This window comes from Pezoporus wallicus, unplaced genomic scaffold (assembly GCF_028554395.1).
Source record: "Pezoporus wallicus isolate ANWC-B61680 ecotype Strahan unplaced genomic scaffold, APGP_CSIRO_Pwel_v1 scaffold_3294, whole genome shotgun sequence".
In the NCBI taxonomy this organism is placed as follows: Eukaryota; Metazoa; Chordata; class Aves; order Psittaciformes; family Psittacidae; genus Pezoporus; species Pezoporus wallicus.
Genome location: NW_026635478.1, coordinates 3918208 through 3930749, shown reverse-complemented (window position 1 = coordinate 3930749; position 12542 = coordinate 3918208). Strand labels below are relative to the sequence as shown.

The following is a 12542-nucleotide window of genomic DNA, read 5'->3' as shown; positions in this document are numbered from 1 at the left end:
TTTGATTTTCAGGTTCATAAGTATTGTGTTTGTGAAAACTAGGGGAGTCGTGACAGGTTTCTCAGTGCTTGAATGAAAGCTCATATGTCTCACGGTGACTTGCTCAGTTCATAGTGACTACGGTTCAGGAGCTGGGGAATGATCCATTTTCTACTAGACTTCACACAGAGCTATTTGACTTTATACAGTTTTTCTGTTTTCCATCACTTTCCTTGTCTTTTCTCAAGCTCTAAATTTGACTCTCAGAAGCAGAAGAACACTTCAGTGTTGTGAAATGGAGCAGAATATGAAGGCAAAAGCAGAATTTGTTATAGACTTTATCATGCAAGTACTTCCCTTTATTATTTTATTGCTGTATCTAATGCCACATGGGACAAACTCTTTGCTGATTTTCTAAAATCTTTCTCAAGCTTTGAGATTCTATTTCCTTTGTAAGAAAAGTTATGGTCCTCAGATTTTATTGGTTATTGCTTTGGTTTTTCTTAATTAAAAAAACAGTTTTGTGTTCTGACTTTTTGGCATTTGTATTCTGTCATCCAATTGTCTTTTATTCCCTCCCCTTTGTTTTTCAATTTTACAAAGCAATTAAAAAAATAAATAATGAGAGTGTATTAATTCCAGTCTTTTCCAAAAGGCAGATTTGGAAATTTCTTTTTTGTTGTTATTCCAAACCCACTATGGCCTTTTTGTCATAAAGCTGGTGTTGCTGTTCTGCTTTTTTAAGTCTTTCTCTTTGGCAAAGAGTGTGTTTGCATTTTTCTGCTCTTTATGAATCATGAATTGCTTTTTTGTTCTCAGAAGAAAAGTGAAGAAAATAATGAATTGAGACCGAGTATTGGTTATACCCCATGGAGTCTGTCAGAAGTGCAAAAATAGATTACGGCGTGCCAAATAAAAGATCACTAAAGACTATTCCCTTAACATTCTAAGCTAAGGCTGGCTCCATCTGCAAACATTTGTTTTGCTGAAGGAGTATCTAAAAGGTTGTCAGGCCACATAGAAGATCAAAATTTAAGCAGAGACAGGACTACCTAGAAACAGTAATTCCAAGACTGCAAGTAGTTTTGAGGGCTAAGAGGAAGCTTCGAGTAAAATGCTTGGGGCACCCCTCGGATTCTCTGTGAAACTCTAAATTACTTTTGAATTAATTAATGAGACAGTTTCTGTTTACAGCGATAGACCTAAAGCTAAGGTCCTGTCTTGGAAAAAAAAAAAAAAAAAAGAAAGAAAAGGAAAGCAAATGATGCACCTTGTGATGCCTCAAGGGACAGTTTTGCAATCACGCTGAGCCTAATTGATGAACATGTTGTGCTTGTGCTAAGTCCTCAAAGATTTCACAGCACATCAGCAGATATGCTACTATTCACAGTTCAGTTTGGTATTATTTAGTTTGTGTCGTTGCTGTGGAACTGTGGTAAAACAACATGTGATTTCATTCCAGCCAGTTCCCCCATAAAAATCATCCACCAGCCCATGGTATTATTCATGGAGGCACACCTGTGTGGCTGGGTTGGATTAGATGAACAGTAACAGCAGGTTTAAACAACAAGGAGAACAATTTAATGGAGACTGATTTAAAACATGGAGCTTTGTCGTTATGGGGAAGGAAAGAAGCAGTGAGAGATGCTGTGATTTCAGCTTCTTCAATAACTCTTGTTTACGAATGAGAAGAAACAGGAGAATCCAGCCTAAGGTAATAATGCTTGGCATTTGTTTTTCTTGTTTGATGTACAAATGTTTGTATTAGATTATGGCATACCTGTTGTGAGGAATGGAAAATAACTATTAGAAAACGGAAGACAGTTTGATCAGTTCTACCATTTGCCATCAATTTCATATGATATTGGACTAGTCATTATCTAAATTTGTTGAAGTGGAATTAAGATGACAATTTTTAATGAATGCATTAACATTATTAATGCTACAAAGTTAAACACAGGAGTGTCTTGTAGGTTTTTGCATAAATGGTAAGCAAAATTAGTTTGTAGAATCTCAGAGCACCTAGGGTTCTGCAAAAGATTTCAGATTGACCTTTAGGTTTACATGAGAGGATTTTTAGTTTATTAAAAATATACGTATATTGTAGACTATGTAGATTGTATATTGTATGTATATTGTAGAATATGTATATATTGTAGGCCTATTTTTTATATAGAAATCCCAGTAAATTGTATTAATCTGAAATCAAAAGTTCTGCCTTTTTAAAAACGTGTGTTTCTCACTTTAAAACTAACATTGGGTTGTTCTGTTTAAACTGACCTTCTACAGGAAAATCGATTTGAGGTGCTATTAATTTTACATTAGAATAACCCCTCTGAGGTAATATAGTTGTGAAAAGATGCCCCTGGTTTTCTTCCCCAAGAGGTCACTATATCTGAATGAATATGTGAATGTCTGATGTCAGTAATATTTGAGAAGGTATTTAGTAAGTGTGGTTCTGAACTATACAATGACTGAGACACCTTGATTCTTCTGGACTAACTTCTCCAGCTTCCACTCCCAGTCATTCACAGAGGTGAAACAAGCATTTCCCAAGACTGGTAGAAACAGCTGGAGCTCTTTCTTGAAAGGAAGAACTTGCATGCTTTCAGGGCTTGACAGGAATGCTAAAAGGTTCTTTTTTGTCATGATAATGATCTAATTTGCTTATCATTTTTGTTTTGCCTATGACTTTTCAACATATCTAGAGCTGTGTTTCATCTGTGCCCCCCCACTCAATTTAAATCAGCTTATCTGGTCACGGTCCGATTCCTGCTTCTCATGTGATTCCTCTTTAGTTCGTGAGTCCAGGAGTAACCGTATTTTCTGTTCTTGGAATAGTCCTAAGAACAGATTGATGCTTTAGAAAAAACTGTTTGAGCACTGATTTCTAGGCTGTCCTTTTGTTTGCCTAGTCAGTTTCCTAGAAGTGATGATGTTGCTAGGGTCCCGGTGGCTTTGTACGATCAAAGAACTGTTTGGAAAATCCCCATGTACTCAAATTCTGTTTGAATTCAGTTGTGGACCTTTGCTCAGACACTAGGAATTATCTCTCAAGTTTGTAATAATTACACCCTTAGCTATATAATGCCTTCATTTCCTCTTATGTAAAATTGCATTTGTATTTCTAGCTTTTGATCTCTTTTAGAACTGAACAGCATTATTAAATTTGGGTGGTTGTGGCTTTTTTTTTTGTTATTTGCTACGAAAAAGAGCAGATCCATGGTAGGAATTGTTAATAAGCTTTAAAGAGCCAATATCCTAGCAAGTAATTCCAATGTCAGAAACTTGACTTTATCATTTCCCAAGCTTTTGCACTCTTCTGTGGAAGACACACACAAAAGAAGACGCGTTTCTTTTCTGTGTCATAGTCACAGAAACTATGTAATTGGCTTTTCCACTTCCCATAGACTTGAAACAATTGGTTCACCTGATAGAATCTTTGCCCAAACAAATGTATGCAAAACTTTAAATCAGCCATTCCCTTTGCATTGGTTTTGCAGCAGTCTTATTGACATAGCTCGTATGCTTTATTACAGCAAATAGAGCAGGAGCGACGTAAGACATTTTCTGGCAATTCCACTCACATTATACTTTAGGGATTTTAGGCACCTTCCCTGCTTCAGCCTGCAGTGGCAGCATTTGACTTTCTCCATGCCACTGGCCAAGCCTGTACATATGCCACAGCATAGGGCTGGAGACAGTGTTCAGTTCATTGTTCTTCTGTATCTTTTATCCTTGCTCAGATCAGGAGTGCTGAAGTGCAGGAGGAGCTCAGTAAACAGCACAAAGAGCAGAATTAGTCTAATTTTAGGGATGTAAAAATTTGGGATAGCTAGTCTACATTATATGCATAGGCTTGTTCTCAAGCCAAGCCAATAAAAAAACAGGAATACTTTCACAGGGAAATTCATTTACCTTGAATATTCAGGCTAAGATGAAACAAAACGTCTACTCACTGCAGAATGCCTGATCCTTTACAGGAGAAGTACTTCAATTTCCTTTACGCCTAATACTATTCTACCTCACAGAGATGTTGGCAAACTTAACAGATTTGTAGTTAAGGCTTTGTCTGTGTGATCACAGCTAGTGATTGCACCCTTGAAGAATTTATCTGCCTTTGGATTTAGCTCCTTTAATTAAATATATTTCAGAAACAGGTATTAAAAAGAAATATAGTTACAAAGTCCATAAATATTTTCGTCAAATTCAACACAACCTTTTTGTAATTTATAGCTGAAACATTTTATGCACTGCTTTTTATTTCAGTGTACCATGACTGAAGCTTAGTAATAATCCTGAGAGATTTCTCTTGCTTTGAAAGTACTGCTGAGAAATGCAGGAGAAAACTTTATACAGTTTCTTGTGTTGTCAAAAATGAGTTGGTCCTCTTCAGGTATGAGGAAAGAATCACCCTGAAGATGATTTTTATTCCTGCATGACATAACACAGCAAATTTGAATGTTCTTACAAGAAAGTAATAAAATTAAATGAGAATAGAAAGCATTACAAAGAACGGAAACAAATCAAATAAAATAAAGTACAGGGCATTATTCTTAATGGGGCATAGTTCAGTCCTTCAGATTTGTCCTTCACTCCTTTCTATGTAGACTATCCTGAGAATGCTAACAGTTTTTCAACAGAGTCAAAACCTGTGTAAAGGTGTATTACAAATCTTCTAATTAAAAGAATCTCTGCACTGCAACAAGCCAAGGGAATGCAGTGTGCCGCTTTCTGCTACATACCCCACCTCATATACCTGGCACAGCTGGCTGGTAAAGATGAGCACTGAGTGTTATTAGCGAGCGCCAGTAGTGATTGTGGTGGTGCTTCATCTATGTAGTACATAAATGTGATCTCAACAGGGGACTGCACTGAGAATTTCTAGTATCACAGACCTATATTTTCACAGAATATATGCCACACACTACATTAATTAATTCCCTTCCTGTGAACTTTGGTGAAAATCGCTCAGAAATGCTTAATATACCTGCGGGAGAGAAGAGTTGAGTGTAACTAGCTGTATGTGCTCACACATGATGGTTTGTCTGTATATGTTTGTGTGGGAGTGGTTTAACTTCAATAGAATTGATGTGTGTTTGTACTGTTTAATTTGTGTTCCAGCACATGGCATCTCCACACATTGCCAGGGCTAAACCTGCCCTGATGGTGTGACACTCTGGTGTTTTGGCCAGTGAATGAGAAGTTTCTCTTGTATGGGAGCACTAATACCGATACAAGAGAGTTGCTGACAAAGCCTGGAAGGATGGAAAAGTGGGAGTGATGGAAGTGGGAGCGATGTGCCTTCTAATAGGTGCACCTCAGCAATTATATTAGGCAAGGGCATTGCTGGAGCACCATGAATATGAAAGAATAGCTGTTTGTCCTTTGACTACACTGTGAAAAGTGGTGCTCATTCGAGGCACATCAGTAAAAGTGGCAGCCTTCTAGAACAGCATCTGTGGGCGAGAATGTACTCCTTTGGAAACCCTGGTTTCTGAGTGAAAGTAGGACTATTCTGGCTGTCGACAGATTTAAGACCAGCAGGGAACATGCCATTCCTTGGCTGTATGAAGGAGGAGAGCAAATTGTATTTTTGGGTTTAAATACTCCCCTAAGATAGTGGGGGGTTTAGGGATGCCTCCATCAGTGCTCCATCACACATACAACACCCTTAAGAGGAACAGGAAAGACAGGACGGCAGCTACGCTTTGTCTCAGTATCTACACCAAAATGAGAGCCTGTTTATCTCACAGGGCAGAGCAGCTCTGCACTGATGCCAACAAGAACCACAGACCAAGGTGCCATAATTTGGTCCTCAGTAAACAACACATAATAACCAATGAGAAATAAACTCTTGAGGTATTAATTTCGTTTCCCAGGCTGGCTGTCTTGAATAGATTTTGCTCACTGTATAGCAAGGTTGCTGCGACAAATTTTGAAGATACAAGTTCAAGTGTTTTTTGGTTTCACAAGCACATGAGCTCAGTGAGAAAGAACAGACTGAGACGGCAAGGAGAACAGCCAATCCTGTTATATTTGTCTTTCTTATTACTGACTTGCCATGATAAATATGGAAAATTATATTTGGCTAGAAGGAGGCTGAGAAGGGAACAGATGGCCACCAAAAGAATACTAGAGCAGCTAATAGTCACTGGCATATTTCCGGGATAAAAATTTAAATCTGAAGCCAAGCAGAAGCACTATCCATTTTTCTCTGATCAGGGTACTGTATGAAACTGATCTTGCTATGCTCTGACTAGATGAAGGTGGGCTTCCTGAAATGCATTCACCGAACGGAATAAACAACATCTATCCTGCAGTTAACGGCTCTTGCAGTTATGCTGACAGAAATAGTTGACAAGGTGGGGAAAGTGTTTATGTTCCTTCTGTATTTTGAGTGTGTGAGAATGCATTTCGTATGGCTTTTTAATATATTGCACGATCTAACACCTACATTGCATTCTCTGTATTCTATAGGCTTGATTCAGTTTTGAATACAAAGAGAATGCAGAGGAGATGAGGAGACAATGAAGTCTGTATTTTACATAGTTGTGCATTTGATAATTTATAAAATTTTAATGCATTTCTAATTTCTGTGGTCAAGTGGGTACTGAAAAAATTGGCTAGCATTTTGGGAATTACGAAAATGTGTCACAGTTTCTGATTTTGCAGAATGCTGTATGCTCGGCTGTAAAACTCCTTATGACTGCAGACTAGGTAGTAAATAAGGACATCATTCTATTTCTTGAGTGATAGTTAGAATTAGCAAGGTAATACATGATTTGAAGGGCTGGAATAGTAGATGAGAGCTTGGTATTGAAGTGCAATATTGCAGCTGCAGGACAGGTTGAATGCTATAGGAGTAGGACAGCCAGGAGCGAAATGCACTGGGATAGTAACAGTTGATGCAGTTTCAATTCAAAGTGCATCTACAAGAGTTAAACAGTCATAACAGCTCAACTGTAGATCCCATCTTAGACGTACAGGATTATGGTAGAGCAGCAGCGGGTGGGTCATGTGAATCAAGACCATTGAATAAGTCACTGTGTGGACTAACTGGTCAACCCACCTGCTCAGCCACCAGCAGGACTACTATAAGCACAGATCAGTTTTTCCATGGATAAAATATTATGGCATTCATTTATTCGGGGGAATGTTAGGAGACTTGATCAGTTAACTGTTTTTAAAGTGTTTTGAATAAATTTCCCAAAGAGCACTGCAGAACTATAAACCCTTAGTAAGTGGGTTTGGAGAGACAAAAAATCACAGATTTCCATGATATTAAAAAAAAGGCACAACTATGGCCTGATGGACAGATATTTTTGCACTGTAAAAGGAGAAATGTCTGTCTCAGTATATCTTGTTAATCTTTCCCCAGTGAAATGGATTCCAAACTCTGGCACCAAATGTTGGAGCTCACTCAGCCTGTGAATTGTTCATGCTCTGCCTGTATACACAATATATTTTGAAGTTGATATTCAGTCATGTAGGCATCACTGCATATCTATTCAAAAGTATTGCTGAGAAATAAAATGCCATTTTGGAGTGAAGACTGCAGCCTGTACAGGTCTGTGAAGTCCACGGTTTCTGCTACTTTCTAAAGTGATAACTGCTACTTTCTAAAATCCTGGCTTTATATTGACTTGTAGTTAGAAGAGCACAAAGTGGTTAAGAAACCGTCTTTAAATGGTGTGTATTGTTTTCATGATCTCCCAAAACTGAAAAATCAAGATAGCTGAGAACAGAGTGGGAAAAAGCATACCATGCACTAAAATTAATAGTCTTATTAAGAGCTGAGTTGATATAGTTAGTACAGTTATGAATGTGTATCCCACACTCACCTTTCATAACAAATATGATTCTTTCTTCAAATTCAGGATATGTAGTTTGCATGTGAAGTGTTTGTCTGTGAAAATCCTCCGTCACTGGGCTTTCCATAGATCATCTATGCAAATTCACATTGAAGGATAGCCAAACCACAAGTATATTTGGTGCACTGGGTGAAGTATATCGTGCTCTAGGAAAGCCATATGTAGGAATGCAGTAGTCCAGTGGTTCTCTTCCGGGGGCATTTGTTGTGGTGGCTCTGGGAATGCATTGGATTTACAACACATAATTCCTTACCCCCTGCCATCGGATCTCCCATTTTAAAGATGGGAATTACTATGTCACACACACAGTATCACAGTATGCTAGAGATTGGAAGGGACCTCAAAAGATCATCTAGTCCAATCCCCCTGCCGGAGCAGGAACACCTAGATAATGTTACACAGGAATGTGTCCAGGCGAGTTTTGAATGTCTCCAGGGAAGGAGACTCCACAACCTCCCTGGGCAGCCTGTTCCAGCATTCTGTCCTGCAAAGACAGGTCTTAGTACCTTTCCCTTTCCTAATATTCTCCTCTGCTCCACAGATATCCATGATCTTTCCTTGCAAGCTGTACCGATTAACATAAGGCTAAACCCAGAGCTGTTGCTTTCAACTTGTTCTGTATCTGAAGTTTACTGTTTAAGCTTGCAGAATGACTTATTTTTATTATATTATTTTATTATGTTTTTTTTTTCCTCACAACTTTTCAAATGAAAACAAAAATACCTGTCATGGACACTAACTGCACTAGTTTCTAGTTGGTCTGCCTAGCTTTAGTGGAGTCTTCATGATTGATGGTGAGACAGTTGAACCTGCATGTCAAAGGGCAGCATTTCCTTCATGTGATCAGATAGATTTGTACATAGAGTTTTCTCTCCATATTTTCTTAGGATGTATCTTCTAGAGGTCTCTAATCTAACCTCATCTCCAAGGATAGAGAGCCCATAGCCTCTCTGAGCAGCTATTCCATGTTAACAGAGCAGGATGTGTCAGAGCCATTGTACATATCTTCAGCTTGATGTGCACATTTGTAGCAATGCTGATGTGTTCTGGATATATTGAAATCACTGTACATGTATGGATCGGTTTGTATATAAGCATCCCTCACCCACTACAGGTCCTGTAAGTTTATTGGCACACATGCAGCATTGGAATCTGAATTGTCCCTTCTGCTTTCAGGCTCAGTCAGAGGCAATTTCAGTGTGGCTAGGCTGCACCATGGCAGACGTTTTATGGCACTGGCCAGTACAAAATACATTAAGCATACTCCTCCAGTATGTAGACATATTTTCAAGTGGACTAACTGTAAGTCCATGACAGAGGCTTTTAAAAAGTGATCCCCTGACACCGATACTGGCACTGGATAGACTAAAAGTCATTGCAAAAAGCAAAGACATCATCAGGTAATGTGCCCAATACAGGCCATGGAAGCCCTGGCTGTAAAACAGATGAAGAAGAATACCATGCTGCTTTATTTAAGAGTTTTTAATCTGCACCTCACATCTGTAGGATAATTTTTGCTGCAGATTTGTTATTTGGAAACCAAAATTCCTTGCTTCAAGTTCCTCTGCCCCTAGAGAAAATATTGCTGTTCTGCAGCTTCTGAACTTCTGTAATGGATCTCATGTGTCTACTTGGAGAAAGATGATTTTTTGACTGTGAGTGGAATGACATTGTATCTCAAACCCCAGGTACAAGGGAACACTTTTGACTAAACCCAGTGGGGTTCACTTCTGTCTAGAGAGCAGAGCTCCAAGCTGTGATAGCCACAGAGTTCTCAGTATCTACAGATTTCTGCAGTTCACTATAGTCTATTGGACAGAAAGTGCTACCTTATCATGTTGATCTTTATGAAAAACCTGCTGAAACCACCACCAAAATCTTAAAAATGATGAGCTGCTTAGCACTTTTCATGTTTCTTTTTTTCTCTTTGTATTTATTGCTAATATTACCTGTCCATTGGAACCAATGGGTTTTTTTTCTTTATCTCAGTAAATTTCAACATAGCTGTGTTTTCATTAAATCTGTACCACAAGTTGAAGCAGTTTAGTGCTGCTCTTAACAATGGATGGACACACAATCTACCTTGTGAGGCAGTTTAAAGCTGTCCTTCCAAGCAGGCCCCCTGTTGGCTTTTGAGCACGTATTTAGAGATGGCAAAAGCCCCCCCCTTTCCCTCCACTGGCCACATGGGCATATGAAGCATGCTGGGAGGCATAATGGTCAAAGCAGACTGTCTCTGCACCTGCCCACAAAACAGCTGTTTGACTGGGAGAGGAATTGCTAGACCATAGCCTGTTTTCAGTAGCTTTTGTGGTCCTCTCTCATATACTGTATTGGCACAGACATTGCCACAAAGAAAAGGAACATAAAAACCATACAGAGATTTCAGGATTATTTTTATTTTCCAGTACCATTTTTATTAAAGCATCATTTCATGTTTGCAGTCTTCCCATGTGGATGCATTTTCCCAGTCTCAGCTGACTGTTCAAGAGAGAGATCATCTGGGATCAAATAGAGTCTTCCACCAGGTATGTGACTCTTCAACTGACTTTAAAAGTATCTGAAGGCTTGTTTTCTAGGGGACCCCTATAATAAATGAATCTGAGCAGAGGTAAATCCTTTATTCCCTGCTCTCTTCCTTTTCCCCTGTAGCTGTATGACTTCCTATCCCTAATACCTGTACTTCGGGTTTGCTAGCTGTTCAGTAGCATTTAAGACATTACTTATGTCTAATCACCCCTGTTTCTTGAAGGTTTCATCGAAAGTCCACTGGACTAAGTTCTAAGGTTTTAAAGACTTTTCCATAGTATTGGGAAATAAAATTTATTCACTGAAGTTGGTTGGATTGAGAGCTTTGTTTCTTTGCTTTTCGATGAGGTATCAAACCTCTTTGTTGTTGTCAAAATCTTGACAAATATGTTTCTACCCTTCCCTGATGGCGAAAATGTTACAGACTTGTATGTGTTGTAGCCTTAACTCTCTAGTCCTTGTTCTGCCTTTGATGATGCATGGTTGATCAGTTTCAGATCCAACTTTTTTTTTTAACATTGTACAAAGAAATAGTCTACCACAAAAATTTTCTCTGCTGCTGAGATTGTGATTTCTCTCACTTAGATAGCAAAGATTATTAGAGGTTCTAACATTCATAAGACAACATCTTTAAATGACTGACTTTAAAGAATGAATGAAAAGAATTTAAAGAATGAAGAAATGTCTTGCAAATAACAAATAGAAGTCTAAAGGAAGGACTAAAAATCCTGGAGTTTTCAAATTAGTATAAGCCTTTATTTTTCAGTAAATTTTGCACAGAACTTGCCTTTCCCTCACCAACAAAGGGGCCTAGTCAAAGCAAACTCCATGGGAAATGAGGGGGAAGGAAATACTGAGAAACAAGTGCAGGGAAGACCTTCTCCCACTGTCCCCACTCCTGATGTTTGGCAGCAGCCCAATCCCAGTTTCTTTTCTACCATTGGGAATAGCTAATGACATTGCCTTGCCATTCACAACTCATTCCTTTTTATTACCCTACATATGCTTTATTTTCCCCACTCAGAGGAGTTCTCCTGGAAGAGCTCTTTAGTTTCCAAGACCAACTGCCTTTTCCAGCTGAAGCAGTCCCTGCTTTGATGCTGAATGGAGGTGTCCTTGTGGGGAAATTTTCACGCCCTAAAATGTGCCAGGCTGCCTGATTCCCTGGACAAACTTCTGCCTGTTAGTACAGCAGAGCTGCAGGAGAGTCCCTGCTCTTTTCCCCTTTGCCATTAGGTGTCAGAAGTGAATCATACCTATTTTCCAAGGATTTAAGTCTCTCTGCATTACAGAGGATTGCTTTTTAGATCTCTGTGTAATATTTACATATGCTTTCTATTTAGAAAGTCAGTCGTGGTGTTTTTTCCCTCCCGCATCTGGAAGGTCAAGCAAAACATGGTTTGATTGCAGACACTGCAAACCCTCTCCCCCTTGAAAACAGCCTGCCTCAGATAACAAATAAGAGCTTGCAGAATGTCCTCTCCTCTATTCAGGTGAGTTGTAAAGCTCTTAGAAATCTTGTGTTTGCCTGGTAAATCAGCTTCTCTCTAAGTACAGCTAAGAGAGTGTCACAAGTGTGTTTGTGTGTGGGAAGAGAGAAATAATGTAGTGTCAGCATTTGCATCAGTTTCTGTTTCCAGCCTTAAAGAGAAAACAAAAGGAAAAGCTGTAAACAATCAGATGGATTACTTACCAGCACTGCTGTATATATCTCCAGATATTTCCGACTGGTTAGCTCATATCACATCGCCTGGATTCTTCTTGTCTTGGCAGCCATGTGCTGGTTATTTGAATATGGCTTTTGTACCCTCCTGACACTGAGACTGACCTTTTGTGTCTCCATTCTTCCCCAGTCTTGTGAGTCATCAGGCCTTTCTCAAAGGATGAGAAATTATAAATAAATTAAGGAAGCATTTAGGTTGGAAGGGTCATCTGAAAGACATCTAGCCCAGCCTCCCACTACAAGCAGAACAAACTTGGAGCAGGTTGCTTAGGGCCTGGTTCTGAGTATCTCAAAGGGTGGAGAGTCTACAGTTTCTCAGGGCAACCTGTTGCAATAGTGAACTACTTTAATGGTAAAAAAATCTTTTTCCTAATATCTAATCAGCATTTCCTGTGCTGTAACTTGTGTCTATTAGACACGTACCCATCTTTTCCTAG

At 39.0% G+C, this 12542-nt stretch overlaps 1 protein-coding gene across 2 annotated transcripts in view; it reads left to right on the top strand.

Annotated features, from left to right (window-relative positions):
* Positions 1 to 1481: 1481 nt before the first annotated feature.
* DYRK4 (dual specificity tyrosine phosphorylation regulated kinase 4) overlaps positions 1482 to 12542 on the top strand; it is a 28746-nt gene continuing 17685 nt past the window's right edge. Inside the window, exons 1-3 of one of the 2 annotated variants that reach the window (XM_057425934.1) lie at positions 1482 to 1693; positions 10298 to 10381; positions 11726 to 11875. In XM_057425934.1, the coding sequence (XP_057281917.1) occupies positions 1598 to 1693; positions 10298 to 10381; positions 11726 to 11875 (330 nt within the window). In that variant the 5' untranslated portion in view covers positions 1482 to 1597. Of the gene's footprint in view, positions 1694 to 5993; positions 6345 to 10297; positions 10382 to 11725; positions 11876 to 12542 lie in introns of those variants that run through there. The other variant, XM_057425944.1, reaches the window with a different exon arrangement.